Source organism: Cricetulus griseus (assembly GCF_003668045.3).
Source record: "Cricetulus griseus strain 17A/GY chromosome 1 unlocalized genomic scaffold, alternate assembly CriGri-PICRH-1.0 chr1_0, whole genome shotgun sequence".
NCBI lineage: Eukaryota > Metazoa > Chordata > Mammalia > Rodentia > Cricetidae > Cricetulus > Cricetulus griseus.
Genome location: NW_023276806.1, coordinates 36,668,798 through 36,694,193, shown reverse-complemented (window position 1 = coordinate 36,694,193; position 25,396 = coordinate 36,668,798). Strand labels below are relative to the sequence as shown.

General features: G+C 40.2%; 1 protein-coding gene across 2 annotated transcripts in view; it reads right to left on the bottom strand.

Annotated features, from left to right (window-relative positions):
• Abcd3 (ATP binding cassette subfamily D member 3) overlaps positions 1-10,660 on the bottom strand; it is a 54,569-nt gene extending 43,909 nt beyond the window's left edge. The window contains exon 1 of one of the 2 annotated variants that reach the window (XM_027395630.2): positions 10,459-10,660. In XM_027395630.2, the coding sequence (XP_027251431.1) occupies positions 10,459-10,568 (110 nt within the window). In that variant the 5' untranslated portion in view covers positions 10,569-10,660. Of the gene's footprint in view, positions 1-10,220; positions 10,339-10,458 lie in introns of those variants that run through there. The other variant, XM_027395631.2, reaches the window with a different exon arrangement.
• Positions 10,661-25,396: the final 14,736 nt, after the last annotated feature.

The window sequence follows — 25,396 nt, the reverse complement described above, 5'->3', positions numbered from 1 at the left end:
CTCTTCTGACCTCCACAGGCACAAAGGCACACATGCAGTGCACTTATTATATATGCAAGCAAAACACTTAGACACATAAAACAAAAATACATAGTTTAAAGAAAACAGCACCTAGGGTTATTATTGTTCTTAATTTAGTATATTATAGGATTGCTTAAAACACATTACAAACTATAGAGTTGTCTCAAAGTGCCTTTTAGCACAGCAAAGGTAATAACAGAAATAAATGGCAGCATAAGAATGAGAGAAAATATCTGCAAACATTAATTTAGTAAGGAGTTAGCATTCAAAACATAAAGAACTTTTCTAAAAAAGAAAGAAAACACCACAGGGCAGTGGTGGCCTATGCCTTTAATCCCACCACCTGGGAGGCAGAAGCATTTGGATCTCTATGAGGCCACAGAGAGTGTTCCAGGACAGTCAGAGCTGTTACACAGAGAAGCCCTGTCTCTAAAAACCAAAAAATAAAAAAAAAGCAAGAAAACAGTTAAAAAATTATCAAAGATATAACCATTAGTCATTAATCAAAACTCATACAAATGGCTAATGAACACATCAAAAAATGTTCACGTCTCTTTATCAACAAAATGCAAATAAAAACTACAATGAGGGCTGGAGAAACGGCTCAGCAGTTAAAAGCATTCACTTCTCTTTCAAGGGGCCCGGTTCATTTCTGAGAGCCCACAAACCGACAACTCCACTTCAGGGAATCTGATGCCCTCTACTCTCCCCATTGACCTGCACACACAAGGTACACATAAACTCACACAGGTGCGTATACATAAATAAAAATGAATCAATGAATAAACAAATAATTACTTGTCTAGGGTTGCAATGAGATCTACATAATACCTAGTAGGACATTACCAGAAAAACAAAAGATACTAATGATGGTAAAGATGTGCAAAGAAGGGAACTCTCGTATGGCTAGCAAGAATGTAAATAAGGTCATTAAAGAGAAGATACAGATTTCTCAAAAGTATTAAAGAAGAATTATCACCATATGACCCAGCAATTCTACTTGTGGGTATTTAACCCAAGAAATCAGTACCATGAAGTAGTGCCTGTACTCTGGTTTCACTGCCCAATCAGCTCTCCCCAAGCCTATACTCTCAAATCCACTGTCAATCGCCTCTCCCTGGGCCTGTACTCGCATGTCCTCTACCTATTGCTCTCCCTATTACTTTCCTCCTCTAAGTTTCCACAGCATTCTCTGCTTGCAGCAATTACCTTACAATACCTTCAGCTGGCCTAAATACAATAGGGGGGCCAGAGATTAATGCCAGTGTCTTCCTTGATCACTATATTCTCATATACTAAGGTTCAAAGTTAGCCCATACCCCTTCTCAAGAAGAGGACCCCATGATAATCTACTAACAGGCTAAAACCTCAGCATCCTTTGAGAAGTTGGTTTTGTATCTACCTACTGATGATCTCAGGTCAGCCTGCTTCCTCCAACTCTTGGTCTGGAATGAGGAAAATACATGATTCTCTTACAATTTCTTGTTTTCCTAAGCTTATGATATACTGAGGAACAGTAATAACTCTGAACTTAAGAGTCCTCCACATAAGCTGCTATACAGTATTTTTACAAACAAGATAAAAACATGCATAATAAAGAGGAAATGCAACAACCTAAATATTGTTCTAGTCAAAGCTAAGATATATCAGTTATCTTTTGCTACTTAATTTCAGAAGTTAAAATGTGAAAATGGATGCTATAACGTGAAAAAAGTAGATTTTAGAATCAATGAAATACAATGTAGCAATGATAAACGATAAGTACTTTCTCCTTTTGCTTAGTATTCAAATTTAATTAAATAGTTTTGTTATTCAAAAATGTTTAACATTTGAAATAATGAAGCATTAAAAGAATAATTTTAAAGCTATTTCTTGGATCTAGTGCTACTCACTACATTAAAATAAAGAATCACTTCTTTCTTCAAAGACACCATGTTGCTTACTTCACAAGTTTAAGTTTTATAAATATTTTTAAAATGAGAACATACAGTGGGTGGCATATAAACACAATATACTATCTAAACTATTATATACCTAAGAGACTACTTTGTTGCTCATAGGGCATCTATTTGTTAATGCCAACAGGTGTGAGCTATTAAGATAGAATTGGTAGCACATGCCTACAGTCTCAGTACCTGAGAAATGAGGAGGCAGAAAACTCAATTAAGGTCATCCTTGGTTACATAGCTGAGTTCAAAGCCAGCCTGTATTCCATAAGGTCTTGTCTCAAAATGTGTGAATAAATAATATTAAATTGTGGTCTGAAAAAAACAACCCACCATTATGCATTGCTTAAAAAACAAAAAGAAGCTGGGCAGTGGTGGTGCATTCCTTTAATACCAGCACTCTGGGAGGCAGAGGCAGGCAGACCTCTATGAGTTCGAGGCCAACCTGGTCTACAGAGTGAGTTCCAGGACAGGATCCAAAGCTACACAGAGATACACAAAGCTACACAAAGCTGCCCCCAAAAGCCATAGATAGATAGATAGATAGACAGACAGACAGACAGACAGACAGATAGATAGATAGATAATAAAAAGGAGTCATCAAGATGATTTATACATGGGTAATCATACAATCCACTTTAATGTCTGCCTTATGCTAACAGTACAATGCTGAGGCTTCTACGCCCATTTATAGGCATCGTGATAGCTGATGATGCTCTGGTAAGCTTCATTTCCGATTTATATTTTATTCATTTGTATCCATTCAGGTCTGCTACACTAGCAAACAGTTAAGAAATGTTATTTTTAAAAAATACAAAGCCATAGCAGCACATGCCAGTAACCCCCAAATTTAGGAAATAGACAAGAGGCTCAGGAATTTAAGGTCATCCTCAGCTACCCAGCATTCAAGGCTAGCCTAGACTACACAAGACCCTCTCTCAAAAAAATTATAGCATTAACAACAACAACAACAAAAAATTCATGGTTCTTCCTAACAAGACCTGTAAAAATATCCTAATGTGTTTTAGTTTCCACTAACAAACATATAAATTGTGTCCTCATGCTTACCTCTTGACACAGATGTCTACAACAAAAGTGACTCTAACAAGATGTCTTGCTTTTTTTTAACCAAGAGTTGAATGTCCTTGTACACAGCACTTAATGTTAGACTAGATCAGGGATTTTTCTCCCTCTTCAATGTAAAAGAACCACTGGCTCTATGGCATCATCCTGACAGCTCCATGGCCAAAACAGAAAGACCCTTCCCTCTGGCTCCAATTGAAAAATGCTAAAGGAGGACTCTACTCAGTAAGGATGAGATAATGGCAAATCTGTTACCAGAATGTGCTGGTAAGTTACAGATAAAAACCAAAACAACTCTCAAATGGTGCCTATTATCAAAAAGATTACACCTTACCTCTACTTACTCTAATCTGATTCTTTTAATTTACTAAGGAAATATACAGAAAAAACACTAAGAATTAAAAAAAAAAGTTTTAGAGACACACAAGGACCAGCAACAATCAATACCCAAGGTTCAAAAATATCAATAACAATGAAGGAACAATTTGAAAAGAGCTAGTCATGTAGAATATGTGGTTGTCATTAAAAATGCATACAACTTCATGCTATTTCAACAAAAGCTTATAGTCTACAGAGTAGGTCATAGTTCTATTCTACACTTATGAGACCACACTTTGAATACTGTTAGTTTAGACCACCTCTTTATCAGGTGGAGAAATACAGAGTATCTATTTAGAAGATGGCAACTGGAAACATTTAAGTCCTGAAACTATGTCTCTGAAACCAATGTAATACTCTAATAGTAAATGGATTTTACCAACCTAAAATTTATTTAAGAACATTTTCACTGACATATTTGACAGCATTTTCAGGAAGCCTCAATAATTTCTGAGAAGCTAGCAAAGAGTATTTTGTTATCTTTTTAGTTTTCTTTTGGCAGGCATAATAATGGCTTATGAGTTGAGTACTGGATTAAGAAGTTTTCCTATTCAATCTTCATGTAACTGATGGCTTAAATAAATACTATTATCCTTATTCTTCAGAGGCTCACAAAGGGTGGGGAAACTGATGAGAAGCCATGGATCTAAGGCATGGCTAGGTAAACCTCTAAACCCTTAGCTGACCTCAAAGATCATGTCCTTTAACCATATCAAACTACCTCATGATTAACATGCTGCTACTGAATGAAAACAAACAAAACCTCATTCTTACCAATCTATAAAACACATGTAAACTAACTTTTCAACATTGTTTTGAATGTCTAAACGAGAAAAAAAATCCCAACAATATTATACTAGCATTCATTCATAACCATTACAAATTTGAATGACTCATTTTAAAAGGCATGTCAATTTGCATAGTTCAGAATGTTCACAGCCCTTCCATTATGATAATAACATCCATAGACTTCCATTTATTAATCCTATTTCTACAATTTAGCCCAAAGAAATTATCCAGCAGAGATCTGAGTGTCTATTAACAAAAATGTACTATCCATAGAAATTAATAGGCATGGATCAGTAGTAGAACCCCTGTTAGTACAAGCAAGGCTCTAGATTCCATTTCCAGCACTACAAGAAAAAACAACATCTTTTACAGGCAATCAAAATATGCAACATGTAAGGATAAAATAAAATAGGATAAAGTCATGCAAACTACAGTCGTAAAGGCCATAAAGAAAAACAGGATTTATGCCTGAAATGAAAACTGTAAAACATGCAGTTTTTCTAACAGAATTCTTCTATAAATAGCTGCTTTGGGGACCATGCTTAGAGTATAGAGAAAGCATGTAGAGTGTAGAGATAGACTCAAAAGACAAGTGAGTGGGATCTAAAATAGAGCAGAAGCAAAGAAGATATATGTAAAGGGCATATACATAAAGAGTAAGCAAAAATAAAACAATGTTTTTTATATTTATCATCATATGAGTAATTTTTAGTTCAATTATCTTCAATATTTCCACTCCTTAACTGTTAAAAGTTGGTTTTAAAAAACTGTAAATTAATGCTATCATTTATATTAAGTTTCTGAACCTACAAATAGAAGGCATATGAGGTCTAGTTCCTAAAGAAATAACAAGCTTAAAATAAAATACATTTATAGCAAGAAAACTGTTATTTAAATTAGCAGTAGCTGTGCCCTAATCACAGGTAAAAAACCGTATTTTCTGAGTACACTGTGCCAGGTATAGTTCTACCCACTAGGGCTAGACCAATGAACAAAACAGACAAAAAGTCCTTCCTTTGTGGAGCTAAATTACATCCCAGCAGCACAGACATATACAGGGTACAATAAACAGCACATCTGAGAATAGTTAAATGCTAAGGAGAAAAGTATAGCTAGGAAGGGACACAGATATGTACACACAAAGGATGTTATTTAGATTGTATAGCAACAGGTCTAACTGTGATCTAACCAATCAACGACTGAAAGAGGGGAAGAAATAAGCAGTGTGGCATCCATGAAACAACTTTGCAGGCAGAGGAGAGAGCAAGTGCAAGAGTGCTGAAACAGAGAGGCTGCCAAGGTGGTTAATGTACCAAACCTGAGAGCTGTAATGAACTGGACAACCCTAATCCAGTGGCTCCAGCAGACCACTCTGCTCTGGCCTTAACTGCTCCAGCTGGGTTCAATACACTGCTGCTTTTGATGACATACCCTTTTGTTTAATATATGTTTCCTTAGGTATTTCCTTTGAGTCTAGAAACCCAAACAGGGCCAGCCATACAGTTCTTACTCAACAGTTAATTCTAAGGATGTCATACAGACCCAGCCCCTCCCAGGACTCATACTTATACAAAACCCTCAGTGAACTTGTAAAACTAAGAAGCATGAAGTCATTCCCTAGCTTGATTTGAAAAGGACAGACAGGTATAAGGAAAGGACAAATTAAGTTTGCAGAAAAGTCACCAGGGGTTACAAAAAGGAGTGCAAGAAGTAGACAGGAGCACATCCAATGCTAAAGCAGAGACAAGACTCTCGGGTTGGGGAAATGGCAAAGACATTTCCAGTAGCGGGAATACACACTTATCTAAAGTAATCTTAGATAAACACTTAACTAATCTGAGATACAACCTTTGCTACAAATTCCAATTTTCTAACAGAACTCTTCTACAAATAGCTGCTTTGGGGACCATGCTTAGAGTATAGAGAAAGCATGTAGAGTGTAGAGATAGACTCAAAAGACAAGTGAGTGGGATCTAAAATAGAGCAGAAGCAAAGAAGATGTGATTAAGAGAATTATACGACGCCTGAAACTGCAGAAATATCCGGGGAGGAAGTTGTGCCCCACCACTTACAGACTGACTTTAAAGGACAAAAGATGAAGGTGTACTTGACACACCCAGCTAGATTACACCCAGCAAAGCAGAGTACAGCAGGCAAGGCACTTGAATGAAAGGTAAAAAGCAGGGTGCTCATCACTGAGATCATCAAGAACAGATAATACTTCAGGTCAGAGTGACCCTTCTCTAACCCTTTAAGTATGTTAAAGAACTGGAGAACAAAGGAGACAGAGAAATTACAGCAAGACTGATCACATGGATAAAGGTCCAAAGCCAGAAATGAGGGTAGCCTGCGCAGAGAATAGTGTGGAAACTGGCCTATTTGGAACAGAGTACCAACTGGCAGGGGAGACCACAATAAGATTAGCCAGGTAAGATGAGACTGGATAGAGGAAAGCTCTGAAACCTAGGATGAGAAATCTGAACTTTATTTCACAAGCACTGATGGGAAGGGAAACTGCTTCCTTCTGTTTTGATGGTTTACTTATTTAGCATTGTAAAATACTGTGGCAATGTAGACTGGTCCCTTTCCCTGCATTAGAACTAGCCTTCTGATTTCCCACTATTCAGATCATATTACAGACATGGGTACACTCCTGACTTCTAAGACCTCTATTTGCTTCTCCAACACCTGCCAACTGTTCTTAAAAGTTCTTCTATAGTTCTGCATCATGGATTCCCTCTGTAACACTTACCGAGTGTCTATCCTGGGATATATCTAAATGAGGGATTTAAATATGACTCAAAGTCTCCCTAGCTCAGTAGTCAATCACTTGCCTAGCATGCACAAGGCCTAGGTATGATCTCCAGCACAGCAAAAAATAAAAGTTAAGTAAACTGGAAAAATAGGCATGACTCAGTCCAAAGCCTCAAGAAATTCAGAGTCAGGTATAAGCAGAAGCCAAGAAAAGAGCAGTACTAGAGAAGAGGAATCTTACAGTGCCAGAAAAACAAAGGACAAATACATCAGTCGGGGTAGTAAAGACAGAAAACACCCAGCAGAAAGCTTTTTACCTAGCTAAGTTTTGAAGAAAAATAACTAACACAGTGGAGAGAAATGGCTGAAACTGCATAGATCACAATGAGACCTCCAAAGAAAGCCTACAAGTTAACTGCACATGGTGGGATAAGTACAACAGGAAAGCAAGGACCAAATCTAACCCAGGGAAGCTAAGACAGGAGAGTGACTGTACGCACCACTGTATCATCTTATACTTTTAACATTTCATGTTCGAGTCTCCTTTCCCTAACAAGACTGTAAGTTCCTTAAGAGGGCTCACATTTTATTAAATGTTACACATACCTGTCTCCCACAACATGCAGCACAAAAATACAACACACTAAACAATTCCTTCTTAGTGATTAAATGACTCTTGTCCATGAGGAAAAAATTGTTTAAGAATAAAGTGGGAAGCCGGGCGTTGGTGGCACACGCCTATAATCCCAGCACTTGGGAGGCAGAGGCAGCCGGATCTCTATGAGTTCGAGGCCAGCCTGGTCTCCAGAGTGAGTGCCAGGATAGGCTCCAAAGCTACACAGAGAAACCCTGTCTTGAAAAACCAAAAAAAAAAAAAAAAAAAAAAAGAATAAAGTGGGAAAAGTTTGCAAAATAGTGGTAGAAAATGATTAGAAAGAAATACAAAGGACCTTTCTGGGGAGATGGAGATGTTCTAATTTGAAAGATAGCAAAGTAATACAAATGTGTCTATTTGTTTGAAAAAAGTGTAACTAAGAATTGCACATTTCAATGAATATAAGTTTTACCTAAAAATCTATAAAAAAGGGGCAGGAAACAAATAGATATAGATGAAACAATATGGGTAAAGTTAACGGGAGATTAACTTTGTTATATTTATATGTTATATGTATATATGTAAAACTTTCCATAATAAAAGAGAATGTGTGTGTGTGGTTTAATAGGGTGATAAAAAGTATATGAACAGAATTTTAAAGTAACAGAATCTTATCCACTCTAATATTTAGATTAATGTTGCAATATAACTCCTGAAGTGGTTTTACTAGCTCTGTTACCTATCCAATTCCAAAAGAATATATATTCTAAGAAAAAACCTACTATTCACACGATGAACAAAATAAGGTCTAGCAACCACTTATCCCTTAGTTAAGCACCAGACCTTAAAATAATTAGTTCTGTTACCAAACACATGCATAGGCCGGTAAAATAGGTCAGAATTTTCTAACCTCCAAACTGTGAAACCAAAAGTGGGGACTGAAAGATAGTACACAATATCTAATACATTATTAAATACATATATATCACTAAGAATACCATTCATATGTATATATCATTCTTAGTGATTTTTGTAAGTTCAATCATTTTATCTCAGGAATTTATGTCTCACATTTATCTGCCCATAATCTGCATTCTCACCCCTCAAAATATTTAATGCCTACAACAAAGATTTTGCTACTCATCCCAATATGAAAGATTAGCAACTATTTTGTTCATTAAATTACCTGTTGCATAATTCTATTCAGAAAGTTCGCAAAGTTTCTCAAAAAGGCTTTTGGCAGGGTAGATGAACAGTTTCAATTATTTAGGAAGATGAATTATATTATGCCACCTCTACTGCTATTTCCATTATTTCCTGTACTCAGGGAGTAATGTAGATTTACAGCATCATAAATAATCAGTAGAGCTGTTGGATTAGACTGTGACTGGAGAGGGACATGAAGAAGTTTCTAGGGTGCTGATAATATGCTGCTTCTTGATCTGGGCACTGATTACACAGGTATGTTCTACTTTTGGAAGTCTTATAAGCCTGACATTTATGCTGTGTGTTGTTTTCTGTATGTATGTAATGTCCTAGTAAAGAGAACTGTTTTTAAACTGTCAGAGCCGTTAGCAGTCAAGTTCCCTCCCTATTAAAATGCCTGTTCTATGCACAGAAACGCTTCTCTGCAAAAGAAAAAAGAAAAAAAATAATTCAAGATAAAGCATTTAATATTTTCTATCGGCATATCCCCAAATAACTTCTAATTGCAAATGGTAGTTCAAAAAGGACACAATCTAACAGAAAAAAGTACTTAAGAGTTAATCCTTTCCTCCCCCAAAAAATATTTTTTAAAAAGAGGAATCGTTGGTGTATGAAGGTGATGCAGATCATTATTTTGTAAAGCTGGTTTAGAAAGAAAAAGTACAATGCTGCAGGCAACAGGCAAGTTAAAGGAGACAGACAGAAAATACTTTATGGAAAGGGTAATAGGAACTCCGTGCTGATATTTTGGACCACATTATAGACAGTTCAGACAAATCAAAAGCAGGAGGCAACAGTACCTGCCCAGAGGGTTGATGATATAAAATGCATGGAAGCATTGTTCTAAGACTGAATATTAAATATCCGAAGACTAGCAAGAACGCTTAGGAAGTAATCTTTTCTCATTTACTCGCTGAAATCAAATGCACAAGAAATAAAATTGTGCCTGTAATCCCACCACCAGAACCCAATTCCCTTCTTTCCGCATCTCCCAAAAGTTGAAAGTAAAAGTTAACGTTCCTTCCAGGCAGGATGCAGTACGGTGTAAGCGACAAGTGATCTTCACCTAAAACACACTTTCACCTTTCACCTATAAAGCCGAGGGAGAAAACTTTGTCCTCCACACCGCGGAGCCAATTCAGCTTTTCCAAATGAAATGTCAGGACGTTCGCTGACTAGTTCCGGAGAGGAGGGCACCACTTTACAGGACAGTCGTGCCAAGTGAACCCAGAGCACACACACCCCGACCCACCCCACCCCACCCCAGGAGCGCCCTGGCGATTCTGCACCGCCACTACTCCGGGGTCCAGCCAAAGCTGGTCCCGGGGACTTAGCCAAGAGCGTGCAGCCTGGCGAGTAAAATGCCCATCCTGAGCTCAAATGAAACGTCCCAGCGAACAAATCCTTAGCGCTCTCTGTGGCGATGAGATGGCAAAACCAGAACGCACCCAGAAAAGTTGGCACACGGGAGGGAGGTGGAGAGGGGACGCAGGGACACGGCGTGCCCTCCTCCCTCCCACGGTCCGGGGATAGCGCGTCTGCCACCAGGCCAAGGGCCTCGGGGCTTGGGGACCGCTGGCCTCGCTCCGCGGGCACCCGCGCAGCTCGGGACCCGGAGGAAAGGGCAAAGCGCGCGCCAGGAGCGCCCGCTCGGGCCCGGGAAGGCGGCGCGGCCGCGAGCCTCACCCGTGCAGGCCGAGGGCGCGGCGCCGCTTGTGGAGCAGGCAGAGCAGCAGGAACGCGGCCCCCGCCAGCGAGGAGTTCCGCGCCGTCAAGTACTTGCTGAAGGCCGCCATGGCAGGCACCGGCTGGGCGAGCGAGCCGCGGGATAGGGGACGCGCCGGCGACTACCTCAGTGCAGGAAGCGCGGGGGAAACTGGGAGGATAGCTCGGCGCCGAGCGAGGGCGGGGCCGGCCGCGCGGGAACGCCCCCTGGCGCGCGCCGCCGCCGCCGCTGCCGCCGCCGCCGCCGCGCCCGAGCCCACCGCGGACTTTGGCTTCTCCGGCGGGCGCGCGCGGGCGCGGGCAGGTCCACAGGGTCCCCCACGCGCGCACACCCCCCCCGGGGGACGCTCTGCGCACGCGCGGACCCCCGCGGACTCGCCGGAAACGCGGCGGACAGGCGCACCGGGTCCTCGGCGGCGCCGGTCCCGCGCTGCCCCCGCTTCGGCCTTGTGAGCTCCGCGTGCACACACCCTAGCTTTCACAAGACCTGGAAGAGCGAGCCAGGCCTGCGCCGCAGACTCAGTGAGCCCGGCCCCTCCGCCATCCCCTGGAGGAGTCGGTGCCACCCTCTTAAAGAAGCCGGGGCTACGGGGGGGGGGGGGTGACGACGACGGCCCCATCACCGAGCACTTGCGAGGCCGGAGGCACGGTCTTCATCTGCATCTTAAAGAATGAAGGCAGACCTGGGAAGAAAGACTACGGATCAAATACCTTATTCCAAGTCGTCATGGACTATGATCTCTAGAGTTCTGTGGAGAACGGGCCCATCATTCAATTTTTAAATAAGAATATGTAGTAGAAAAAAAGCTCAGAGTGCATGGCAAAAAGGAGTTTTAAGGAAAAAAAAAATATTCTTTTTTTTTTTTTAATAGATATGTGCCAGGAATGGCTACTTTTAAAATGTATTTCTTTATGTTAGGTTTGGCCAAAGAAAGTTTGAGAAACGCTGTTCTTTGCAAAGGGACATTCAGGAATAACAATTGTGTGTTGTACTAATGCTGGCCTTACTCCCAGAAGCATAAGGGCTTTACAGATTACAGCATTCTTCTCCAGTCCCTCCCCTATCATGCAGGAATTGTTATCACGAGCATTTAGTCTAGCCCATGCACAATAACTTAATGAATGGCTGTTTTCAGTCGAGGCAACTTAGAGAAGCAAGTGTCAGTCAGAAAGGAAGCGCACAAAACTTCTCACAATACTTACATGTTGCCTACGCATTAAAGTAACCAATGAAACAGTGGTGCCCTAGGTGTTTTCTCTGTGTGAAAGGGTGCTTGTATGAAGGGTTATGAGAATGGCAAAGACCAGACGCAGCGGCGTATGCTGTGTACAGGTACTCAATGAGTCAAAAGTCTAAAGTACAAAAAAGTAGAGCCTCTACCAAATTCTCCATAAGCCATTGGTGTGTTTCCCATTACCCAGGGAGTCATTTAGGTAATTAAGTATGCCTGGCACAGAGAATACAAGTATGGACAATCAAACCCTTATTCTCCAGAGGTTGGTACAGAAGAAAAACAGGAAGAAAAATATGGATGAGTTAAGTGCTGTGTTAGAGAAATGAACCAGGTGCTATGAGAATACCAATGAGAAAATTCAGAATTTGTCTAGAGCTTCTAATTTAAGGCTTGACAAATATGATGATTTCAAAGTTACACCATAAGGCCAAAGGAGTCTACTAGCAGATGGGAGGAGGGAATGCTATTGAACAGTGTAGTGTAAAAGTGTTGGGAACCTGGGGAGAAAATGAGTTTGTAATAATGAAAGAAGTGTTTCTGAAATGATTGAAAACATAATCTTTGAGGAAACAGATTTCAAACATTCAGAAAAAAAAAAAAACAAAAAAGGTAAGAATAATCCACAGACAAAATATTCTACAAAATACCTTGCTCAAGAAGCATAGAAGATTCTAAGGGGCAGGAGGAGAAAGGAAGGGAGGGAAGGAGGGACAGAGGGAGGGAGGGAAGAAGGGAGGGCGGGAGGAAAATTATACAAACTGCAATGTTTTCTAGTTGTTGATACGCCCATCTGATAAAAACCACTGAGGGTTAGTCCGACATAGTTAGCTTTACCAAGCTGGTGCAAAAAGGGACACGGTCCTGATCCCCCAAAAAGGATGAAGAAATTTCTATACTTAGAGAAGTATAAAATCTAAATAAAGTAGTGCTTGGGGGACTCAAAGCAAATCAGATCTACTTCCAATATTACACCTGAATTGGAAAGTAGACTCCAGGTTCTATTCCTTTGGAAACATACATTTTAAATCAGTGCAGAGTATTGTCTATAAACCCCTTGTCTCTAAATTTTTCCCTGATTTAGTTCGGGTTTCAATAGCTTCAATGAAACACTTGATCAAAAAGCAAGTAGAGGAGGAAAGGGTTTATTTGGCTTATTCGTCCATCGGTATTGTAGTCCTTCACTGAAGAAAGTCAAGCAGCAGGAACCTGGAGAGGTGCTGCTTACTGGCTTGGTCAGCCTACTTTCTTATAGAACCATCCCAATGATGGCACCACCCACAATGGGCTGGGTCCTCCTCCAGCATCAACCACAGGACTGCCTTACAGACTTACAGGACTGCCCTTATATCTCTTATGGAGTCGTTTTGATAATTGAGGTTCCTGCCTCTCAGATGACTTTAGCTTGTATCAAACTGACATAAGACTATCCAGCACAAGGCCACATCTCTAAGTCAGTCTCAGGTGGTTCACACCCTCTTAGCACTTTTCTCCTCTTAGTGATACAATATCAGAACTCAAAGTTTAGGATTTTGAGGGGGGAGAAATTCTTTAGCACTATGTCATTTGATATGTGATTTTTTTTTCAGATTCACATTTCATCATGTCAAATAAATATACTAAAGAGAAAACAGGATTTTATTAAGCAGTCTCCAGGAAAAGAATTTGAGCTACTGAGAACGGAAAGGAGGGGATATATGGAGCTGGAGAATCAAGAAAGCCTCCTGAAAAAAATGTGGCGGCCATGCTTGTTCTCCTGAGCTTTGCCTCGTGGTGTCCTTGTCTTTGTGTCTCTCCTTCAGAGCTGGTATGAAGACTAACTTGATGGTATGTGACTCTTGTCTGAGATCCCAGCAAGCATCATGACTTCTGCCTTAATCCCCAGGACTGCTTTCCATAGAGCAATGGTTCTCAGTCTGTGTGTCATGACCCCTTAGTGCCCCATATCAGATATTTTCATTATGATTCATAACAGTAGCAAAATTTCAGCTCTGAAGTAACAATGAAATAATTTTATGGTTGGGGGTTGCCACCACATGAGGAACTGTATATTAAAGGGTTACATTAGGAAGGTTGAAACCACTGCTATAGAGAGAGCCAACTGCCATGGAGAATTCTCTGGAAGTCCTAGAGAAGCCAGCACCAGCCTGACAGTCACTTGAGAAACAGACTTTTCTCTGCAGTCAAACCTTCAGAAACTACACTCTCATGAATGATCTCATCATACAACTCAACTAAGATGCTCTTACACTCCCGACTCACAGAAGCTGTGGAATATGATACGTGTTTGCTGTGTTCAGACACTAAATATTGAGGGTGATCTTTTTGCAACTGATTGATTTGGGTCAACCTTAAAAAAAAAAAAAAAAACTGGGACACTTAGCAGAATGGGATCAAAGTCACAGAAACAAAAATAAAACAGAGGAGGTCTGTTTTTTTTTTAAAACAAAAATAAAATGCTGAGGTTGAAGGAGGGGTGTGAAATGAGGGAAAAAGTTGAAATGTTTAGTATAAATTTGTGGAAGGCCAAGGTAACAAGGTGTGATTTATTATGCATGCAAGGGTAAGTATTATATACATCACATGGAAGTTTAGGGAAAGAGTAGTGCCTTGGCTTTTCATTAGGGTAGAGCATGAAGGGCAGACTGAAGGAAGAGATGCCAAGCCAGGGACCAGTTTACACACTTGTGTGAAATAGCTAGGTAAAAGGTTAATGAGAACTGAGTCAAGGGAGCACCTCGAAAATAGCAAGAGGAGGATTCTGTGGCTTTGATTTGGATATGGGGTGGGTGATATTGTTAATTAGTAGGAAGAAAGTGTTTTAATTGGCTGTGATATCTCCTGGTTGAGAGGATAATATTTACCCACTTGTTATGAAGGAGAATGAGATGCAAATGAGCAAATCCCTACTGTCTTCTCATCACCAGGATAAACTCCAGGGTCCTCAACACCCACACAAAGCAATTTGCAAGAGCAGTTCTGCCTACCTTTCCAGATCTCCCACCACTTCGGGAAGTACCTGGACACACCAGTCACTTCCTCCCAGGAATATACTATTCTTTCTGCCTTAAATACCAGATCCTTTCTACCCTGATGTCCCTGTTTCCAACTCAGCTCATCCAGCCTCTGGGATGACCCTTTGAGTCATCTCAGACTTCAAGTTTTGACAAAAAGTCATGAAGCGCTCCAACAGTGAAGGCAATCGATGCACAGATAGAGCCTGTTGTCCAAATAGGAGAAAGGGAAGAAGAAAATGTTCAGTTGATAATCTCAAGAAGTTATCTTGTGAGTCACACATCGAGAACACACCTAAAAGTAAATAAAGCAGCCCTGCCCTCTTGCGATTAACAATCCGGACTAGATGACAAAAGGAATCATAATAGAAGCTATGCTAGGTATATAATCAAAATTATATACGAATCTGCAAGAAGAAACTAACCCAGGCTAGGGACTTGTGAGGAAACAAGTTCACGCTGCCAGACATTTCCTGTGATCTTTCTGTTCATTTCACTTCATCATGCCTGCACTTGCTTGCTCAGTTCCTTTCGTTTGTGGACTCGGTCAGAATCAGAGCAAATTGAAGTTAGTCTTCATGCTCTGTCCAGCCACTCAGTGCCCGGTCATCTGTCTGTGTGATGCAACCAAACACTGCTTATCAGTAGATAATGCTCAGCTTGACTAGCTGTTCAGTTCAACATCATCATCCTCTTTTGAGAGTTTAGATTGCTATAGTCAACCCACCTGTGATTGGATTCTTCACTGAGCTATGGCAGGTCAACTTCCTAGAAACAGAACTTGGCACAGTACCCTCCTCAGCTGAAATCCTGCTCCACTGTCTCCATAAGGCATGGGCCCATTATCTGACTCCCACATTCTCCACCACTACTCCCAGAATAAAAAAAAAAAAAAAAATCACATAAGTCTAGGCTGGCTTTAACTCACTGTGTAGCTGGGGATGACCTTGGACCTCTGATCCTCCCGCTTCTAAGCACTGGGATTACAGGTTTGCACCTCCATGTTCAATTTATGTAGTGCTGAGAATCAAATTGGGGCTTTCTGAATGTTAGGTAAGCGCTGAGCTACATCCCCAGCCTAAATAAAATAAATAATGATGCAAGGCAGTTTTAAAGTAAAGTTCATACAAAGTCCAATGGGCTCTTTATTATTTCCACTTTTATAACTTTCTAAAAATATAAAACCATGGTTTCCCCAATAAAATTACATGTTATAGTAATGCATTTGAGATAAACATACAAAGTGTCTTACAATGAAATGTCTATATACATTAACTCGTACTAAACTATCTGCTTTAGGAGGAAAGACAGAACTCCACAGCAGAAGAGGGTAAGGGACACCTGAGGATGAGCATGGCAGCAGGACTGGTAGCAGCTCAGGGTCTTGTGACATTCTGAGTCAGGAAGAAAGTCCTTTTATCTCAGTTTGCCCTAGGCTGAAGTTCCTTGCACCTGGTACTTTTCTATAATACCCAGAACCTGATCATGTCAGTCTGGCATCTAAAATCCTTCAGCTACTTTTCATCAAGTTAAGAATGAAATAAGGGGCTTGGAAGATGACTCGGTGGGTAAAGTGCTTGCTGAACAAGCATGAGAGCCTGAGCTTGGATCCCCAGAACCATGTAAAGCAGGGCTCAGTAGCATGCCTGTAATCTTGGCACTCCTACTTCAGGCTAGGAGGCGGAAACAGGAGAATATCCAGAAACTCAAGGGCCAGCTAGTCTGACAAATACAGCAGAGAACAGAAAAAATATGCCCTACTTCCAACGAGGTGGAAGGCAAGGACCAACACCCAATGTTGTCCTCCGACCTACTGTGCGTACCATGGCAAGCACATGCTCACACACGTGGACACACACCCATAAAGATTTTTAAAAAGGAAGAAGAAATACGGTTGGGTAAGGTGGCTTATGCCTGTGGTTCTGGCTACATGGTAACTGAGGCAGTAGGATCTCCTGAGCCCAGAAATGTGAACAGCCTGGGCAACACGGTGTGACTCTCAACACAAGGAAGAAAATGCAAACTTCTTAGCCACCTTGCAACATCTCCAGTCTTTATAGATGTTTACTCTGGCCCCTGACTTCCTTTTTTCCTCCAGCCACACGGGCTCCGACAACCTTTGCATTCTGACGAAATAGCTTCAAATCTTAATCTCCTGCCCCATCTCAGTACTGTTGGCTTTCAGTGTTTAACTCGGTTTCTGTATGTTTTCTGTCTTTTCCTAACCACTTGGCTCCTCTACAAAGCAATTATAATTCTGTGCTATACTGATTTATTTACTCGACTTCTGCTCCCCTCAAATAGCAAATCCCTTCAGGGAATTCCTTCAGGAATTTCCCTTCAGGAAAAATCTCTGCAGAGTTTTTCTACAAAGGGACGAATAGTTCATCTGTTGGGCTGTCTGGGTGCAGAACCTCTGTGATAGCTTCTTGGCTTTGTCAGTGAACAGTGAAAGCAAACATGGGCAATAACATACATGAGCAGGTTGTGTTACAATAAAACTTGATTACAACAAACACTTGAATTCAAATGGTCATGTATGATGAAATACTGTTTTCCAGCCACTGCTCTTTTAAGTTGATTAAAAAACATAAAATTTAAAAGTTGGATGTGGTACTGCACTCAGGAGGTGGAGGCAGGAGGATCAAGAGTTCAAGACCACCCTCGGCTATATAACTAACAAATTCAAGACCATCTTGGCTACATACATGACTAGTTCAAAGTCGACCTGGGATATGGGACCATTTCTCAAAAACAGGGAGGCAGGGGAGGAAGGAGCAAGAGAGAACTGTAAAGTGATCCTTAGCTCATAGGCTATATAAACCTAGAGGTGGGACCAGATTTGGCTGAACAGCAGTAATTTCTATTTCATTCTTGCCCTGCTACTTTTATGGGCAAGATATGTCTTTGTATTGTTTCCTCATCAGTAAAATTCTACCAACTTCAAAGAGTTATTAGGATTAAGTACTTTAGTTTATATGACAGTTGACCAGTGATTCATAGCAAAACCTATAAATAATAGCAATTGTCACTAATGATTTGATCATATTTTGTCCCAGGATAGACACTCAATGTGTTTCTACATAATATATTAGAAAGTATTGAGAGGAATTGTCCAATAAGCAATACAAGCATGAGGGCAAAATACTCACAAAATAAAGAAATATTTTTAAAAATATGTGAGATAGGTACAAATAAGGCATTTAGAGTCAGGAAAAATAACTAATCTTTATGGCAACCTAATTTTATATCAGTTCTCAAAATACCGGTTTCTTCCTTTTCCTAACATCATTTGCCAATGTTATCCTGGATTTCCCATCTTTTCCAGCCCAGTGACTTCATCTGACCAGCCCTTCTACCGCCGCATCTCAGTGGGTAACCTCTGTTCCTAACAGACTAGTGCTCCGAAGAGGCCATACTCATTTATAACTCTAATCGTGTGACTACCATGCCTGCAAGGTCCTTCTCTCAGACCTCTACTGTCTAAATCTTACCATTGGAGAAGGATGAGATTCTCAAAGCACAAATCAGATCACACATTAAAACCTTCCTATGGTCTTCCCTGCTATTAGACAAGTCCAACTCCTTGCCAGTGCTACAAGAGCTTTTCTGGTCTTGTACCAGGCGACTCTCGTTGGCTGTCCTTATTGGTATGTGTTAGCCTCATACTTGTTCAAATGCATTACATTTGTTCGTGTTTTAGCAAACGTAATTGGTTAAAATATCTGTAATGTTTAAAAGAGAGCTTAACACATGATAAATATTCTCTAATTTTGGTGAAATGAGGTAAAAAGAAATTTATGTACTTTTACAGATATATACTTTCTTGATTTTGTTTGTCTGAAGATTACTGACTAATATAAACCCTTTATAAAAAACATTTGTTAACCTCTGCCCTAGAAAAGCAGTGACAAAATTACCTAAAATAATAAAAAATTTGTGAAAAGTAGTAGGATATAAAATGAATGTGCAAAAAGCTGTATTTCTATATACCAATAACAAGTTAAAATGTAACAGATGATAAAGCCCCATTTTCAATAAAATTTTTTTCAAAAACTGACAACAATTGTTCAAAATCTATCTGAAGAAAATTATAAATGTTGATTTGAAAAAAAAAAAGCCCCCATAGGCCCATAGGGAGTGGCACTATTAGGTGTGGCCTTGTTGGGAGGTATGTCACTAGGGGTAGGCTTTGATGCTCAAGCCAGGCCAGCGTGAAAGTCCCTTCCTGCTGCCTGCAGATTCCCATGTAGAACTCTCAGCTACCTCTCCAGCTCCATGTCTGCCTGCATGCTGCCATGTGGCACTATGTTGATAATGGACTAAACCTCTGAAACTGTGAGCCAGCCCCAATTAAATGTGTTCATTTATAAGAGTTGCTGTGGTCATGGTGTCTCTTCACAGCAATAGAGACCCGAAGACACGCCTGAAAAACACAAAAGGAGACACAACAAATACAAAGATGTTCTGATGCTTCATTATCATCCACATGTAAGTTCTCCCAATGTTGATTTACGAAGTTAAAGCAATTTGTAGAAGAAATCCAGTGAACTGCTGGACGTGGTGGCACGTACCTAGAATCTCAGGATTTGAGAACTTCCAAATAGTTCAAGGATATCTATCCCTTCACTCCCTAGTGAGTCTGAGACCTGACTAGACTACATGAGACCCTGACTCGGTTCCACCCCCCAACCCCTTCGTACGTGTACACACACACACACACACACACACACACACACACACACACACACACACACTTCAGAGAGTCATATATATATATGAAAAGTTGATCTTAAAGTCCATATAAGAAAAGAACATTCCAGAATACTTACAAAGGAAGGATCTAGTTCTATCACAGAGTGAAAAGCCTTGTGATTGGTATATGAATAGACAGCCTAATGGATTAGAATAGAAAGACTAGAAAAGAAGTAAAATGCATATAAAAATTCAGTGTATATAATTACAAGGCAATTTGGTGACTCTGAAGTGCAAGACCTCACAAAAATCAGTGCATGATAGAAGTCAGAAGGTGTTTCTTTGGGAAAGGAGTAAAATCCTCTGAAAAGTGGCATGACAGAACTTTCTGGAGTGATGAAAATGTTTTGTAATATGTTTGTGTGGGCAGGATTTACAAACGCCAAAAGTCACCAAACTGAGTACCCAAGATTTATGTCTTTTATGGTATGTAAACTTTAATTCTACCTAAGTAATGAATGAGAAAGCAAGTTGTCTATTCTTTCCCTGCATGCCATTCTTTTTGCTTATAATTTATAATAATTATCTATCACGATGCTGGGGATTGAAGCTAGGGCCTCAAGCATGCTAGACAACTGTTCTACCAGGAAACTATATCTCCAGCTCACTAATCATGTTTTTGAAAATGAAAAGGCTTAGAGTAAATCAAAATAGTATGTTAAGACCATTTGCTGATACATTCTTGCTCTCAGAAACACCTGGAGTAATTAAAACCATGGAAGAGAAATAATTATCTTAAGAAAACATGAGAAGAACGGCAATCTAGTTCAAATGTCCTTCAAGCAACCTTTAGAATAGTTAAGAATGCCCGTGGGATGTACAGTTAATGTCAAAACACTTTCTAATCCAAAAAGGTGCCTACCATCAGGGATATTGCTTTATACAGAAGGAGTGAATTGCAGTTCTCCTTAGAACTGGGGCCTGTCTGGGCACCATTGTGTGCCAGGTGTGTTGTCTGGGCCAGCCCACACTGGCCATCAGGGCTGTGACTATACACATTAGCAAGTTCCACTCCATTCAAGTATAGCTCCTTAACAGCACAGAAAGGGGTTTATTTTACTCAAACAATAAGATGATTAATACAGAGAAACAAGATTGCATAATGGTAGTATGTGTTTAAAACCTGTGCTATTAGGCCTTCAGAGGTGATTTAGAAGTTAAGTGGTCTGGTGGTCTTTCAAAGGACCCAGGTTCAGTTCCCAGCACCTACATGGTGGCTCACAATCATTTCTTAAAAAAAAAAAAAATCATCTGTGCTATATTTCAAGTACCCTTGGCCATCTCCATTGGCTAGCTTGACAGACAGCAGCAGGCCTTTCTTTAGAGGCTGTGAAGCTGAAAACTGACAAGCCCTGGCTGGTATCTTACCTAATTGTGTGGGAGTTCCACCTCTAACATCAGAATGCCGCTGTTCCTCTGTCTCCCAGAGCCGCCTCCTGTTATCACAGTTACTCAACAAATCCAGGGTTTCCACTGCCATCCACAAACTTGTACTTTCAAGGGTGTACATCTTACCAGTAATTAAAAATAAATTCCTATTATTTTATGTATATGAATGCTTTGCCTGCGTGTAAGTGCACCATGTGTGTGCAGTGCTGTCAGAGGCCAGAAGGGGGAGTCAGATCTCCTGGAACTGGAGTTACAGGGTGCTGGGACTTGAACCTTTGCTGCAAGAGCAGCCAGTGCTCTGCCCCTGAGTTCCCTCTGGCCTCTCGTATTTCTTTTATGGTTCTAGAATGCTGTTTTCTTGCTAGTACTCAAATCTTTGTAAATCTTTGCTGTGGCTTTTTGGCTGCTAGGACCCTTGTTAATCCCTGCTATATTTTTATCATGGCCTGGTTGTGAAGGGTTTTTGTTTGTTGATTTGTCTCAGGTTTTGGGATTGTTTTTGTTTGCGGGTTTTTGTTTTGTTTATGTGCTTGTTTGCTCACTGGTTTTAAAGAGCTTTCAATGGTACAGCTTGAGAAGTAAAATCATCTGAACGGAGCTCTCCCTCCAACACATAAGTCCCCTCCTGTAGCTACAGAAGCTGAGGTCACCACACAGTACTTACCAGCTCATGGGTGTTTGTAAGTTCCATACCCAGCCACAGTTGGTCTACAGATTGCTCTGAGTGCAGGCCCTGGAGCACTGACGTCTGAGGAATCAAGTGCATGAATCCCGAGTCTAAGTCCCACCTCCAGCTTGGTCATGGTGACTGTATGACTTTATTATTATTATTATTATTTTTGGCTCTGAACAGCACCAGGTGTGACAGAAAGGACTCAGTATTAGTCACTTTCCAGAATCAGTCTTAGAATAGTTGGCTGCTGGAAAAGACTAGTGGATTGAGATGTCTAATAGTGGGCACAAGAACTCACCAGTGGGCATCCAACAGATAAGCTCAGATGAAGACATCACCTGGGGAAGGTCTTTCATGACATACATTTCTCTGCCATTAAACAACAACAAAAAAATGTGCATTAGTTTTATATAGTTAAAAAACAAATTTATAAAATGTAAGCATATTAGGCAAGTTGATTCCTAATGCCCTAATTTTATTGCTTGAAATTGTTGTAAGTGTTGGGGTTAAGAGCGGGAGCTCACTTCAAAGGAGCTACATTAGTGTGGTGGTTTGAATAAGAATGACCTTCATAGGCTCATATAGTTGAAGCTTAGTCATCAGGGAGTGGCACTACTTGAGAAAGATTAGAAGGTGTGGCCTTGTTGGAGGAGGTGTGGCCTTGTTGGAGGAAGTACATCACTGAGGGGAGGCTTTGAAGCTTCAAAAGCTTAAGCCAGGCCCCGTGCCTCTCTCTGTGCCTGCTGCCTCCCAATCCAGATGTAGACCTCTGAGTTACTTCTCCAGCACCTGTCTCCCTTCACATCTCCATGCTGCCTGCCATGACGATAATGGACTAAACCTCTGAAACTGTAAGCAAGTGAAGTTTTTTCTCTTGTAAGAGAAATGGCTATGGCCATTTCATAAAACAGTGACCAAGATGACTAGGAACTTTAGGAAGATGGAACTGCTCTGTTTGATGCTTTAGTGATGAAAAAACAAAATGACTGCATCCTTGGCAAATATACTGATTGTTACCACAAGCGGTAAAGTTTACCATAGGCAAAATAAAAATAATTAAATAAATCAGGCTGTTGAAACTCTCAGGATGGAATGTAGACTATTTAATTTAATCTGAACTTCACAGACTTCATGGGGTGAGGGAAGAGCTGACAAGTCATTTTAGAAAACAATAGTTTGGTGTTTTTCTTTTTGATTTGTTTTTCAATTGTAGGGTTAAAGACAAAAAGAACTACAGAAGATATTTGTATTCTACTCATATTTCACATGCGAATACAGTTAGCAACTAAATGTCCATACCTCTTTACAAATGTTCCTGGACTGAACATATTAAAAAAAAAAAACTTGTCAGCCATGAAATCAGGCATCTCATTGTCAGAGAAAATGAGTTATCAATCAGCAAGAAGGCAGGACAGAGTCAAGGGTATATATTTGGATGAACTCAGATGGGGGAATAGCTGGCTAGATGATGCAGAAATTAAAAGGGCCTTCATTAGCCATGCCTGGAACAAAATTAGCAAGCTTAAATGGGATGAACCACAAAGAATAAACTAATATCCACCAATCCATATTGTTGTGGACATACACATAAGTAATGGTATAACAACTTTACAAATAAATAGAGACAAAGGAAAATTCTTTGTCACAGGAAATTTAAAAGCATCAGTTGATAAACGTAGAACTAACTATGGCAATAGAAAACCAACATTTGAACACATTAGTAATCATTATTAAGGACAAGAATTAAGAATAAATGCTAAAACTTGTGAGTCAAACTTTATCAAGGAATAGATAACCTCAAAGTCTATATTAAAAGTTTTGCTGGTTTTTTTTAACACAAGTCCACACATTCTTTGATACCCTCCCATCATAAAACAGTTAATGTTTATCATGTTTTGTCACTGTGAGAGAATACTTTCAAACAACAATACAGAGAGAAAGATTTATTTTGGCTCACAGTTTTAAAGGTTACAGTCCATGGTTATCAGGCTCTAAGGAAGAAACATCATGGCCAAAGGGCATGGTGGAAAAGTTGCTCACTTCATGGAACATAAAGAAATAGCCAAAGAAAAAAGGTCCCTGGTGACTCACATACCTTCTAGAATCTATTCAGCTGTGAATTCATCTATGGATTAACCCACCAATGAATTAATCCAATCATCTCTTAAAGACACCACTACCTGGGGACTAGGTGTTGAACATGAAGTATTTTTGTGTAGCACTTTCATATCTAAAACACAACCCAGACCTTGAGTGTTAACTAAGCTTAGTAATTCATTTCTAATGAATACAAAGGACAAAAAAGAAGAAAGCATGGTCATTTTACAGTTGAGGAATCAGGCAGACACCACTTTAACCAAGTGATCCAGATTGGTACACCTTCAACCCAGTGGATCTCTGTGAGTTTGAGGACTACAGAGAAAGAGGGGGGAGAGGGAAGGAGGGAGGGAGAGAAAGAGAAAGAAAATTGGCATTTCTAATAATAACTTGATAGCTACATGTTGTTATTATGTATCATTGACACCCAATAATAAACAGGTTTCTTCCCCTCTGTGCTATTCCGAAAATTTCTTAACTCCAGTTAAATCACAAGAATATATCATATAAATAGAAACTGCAGGATGTTTAATAAAGCATCTGACTAGTGCTTTTTCAACGGTGTTAAGTTGATGAAAAGACAAGCAAGCCTGAGAAATAGTTGCAGGTTGGAGGAGGATATGGCCTCATCATGACCAAATGCAATATAGTATTCTACTGAGTTCTGGACTCAAAACAAAAGTGTGAGTAGAAAAATTGGAAACTGTAAATAGTGTGTGCTTTGGTTAACAGTCCTGCGCCAATGCTGACTTCTTGGGTTTGATAAACCTAAGTACATCTGGTACAATTGTAACATCATTAGGAGCCATGTGAAAGAGATACAGACATCTCTGTAGTGGCTTTACAATTTGTCTGCATATCTAAAAATAGTTTCAAAATCAAGTTAGAAAGATGTGTTAAAACGTCTTCAGAAAGTGAGGTGTGATGGCACACTCCTGCTGTTCCACCATTTGGGAGGCAGAGACAATGAATCTGACTGAGGCCAACAGGGTCTATACAAGTTCCATAGCAGCCAGGGCTATGTAGTAAGACTCCATTACTGATATAAAGAAGAAACAACTTTTAAAAAATGCCTTCAGTGTCCCAGTAAAATATTATGTCTAACCAAGAGCCTTATCTTTGGATCCAGAAGTCAAATAAGAAACCAGTGCAAATAAACCCTAAAAATTAAAAACAGAGAAATGGAGACTGTTGTGCTCTTTTGTTGTTGTTGTTGAACACCAGCCTTGTGCTGCCATCTCAGTTCTATCAACAAAACATGGGAACATAGCTTACAAATCAGGAGAGATTAGAAGTTGCTATTTTGTCAGTTAGCTTGCTTTTCCAGTCTCTGGAAGAACCTCAAAAGACGTCATGTTCTAGGCTGGGAAAACATTTCATTCATATCTAGGCCCCCAAACCACAGAAAAAAATCAGCATCAGCACAACAACAGTAGGTTGTTATCTTTGTCTGTCTTTCTTCTGGAGATAGAAATGTGTAGTGTTATTTTCATATAACTTTAAAGTCCCAAAGAATTCACATTAACGTGTTTCAAAAGTACAAAAAAAAATGTTTTATTCCTATTAGGAACTATTTATAGAAAGAAGAGGGAGGGATGAGGAGGAGGATGAGATGCTGCAGGAGGTCACACATGGATGAGAGCTGATGGCTGATCCTTGCTGATTGTCACAGTCAGAGAATAAGGGTGGATGACGCAGCTGAGAAGCAGCCAGCCTTGAGAAGATCCGGAGAGTCACTG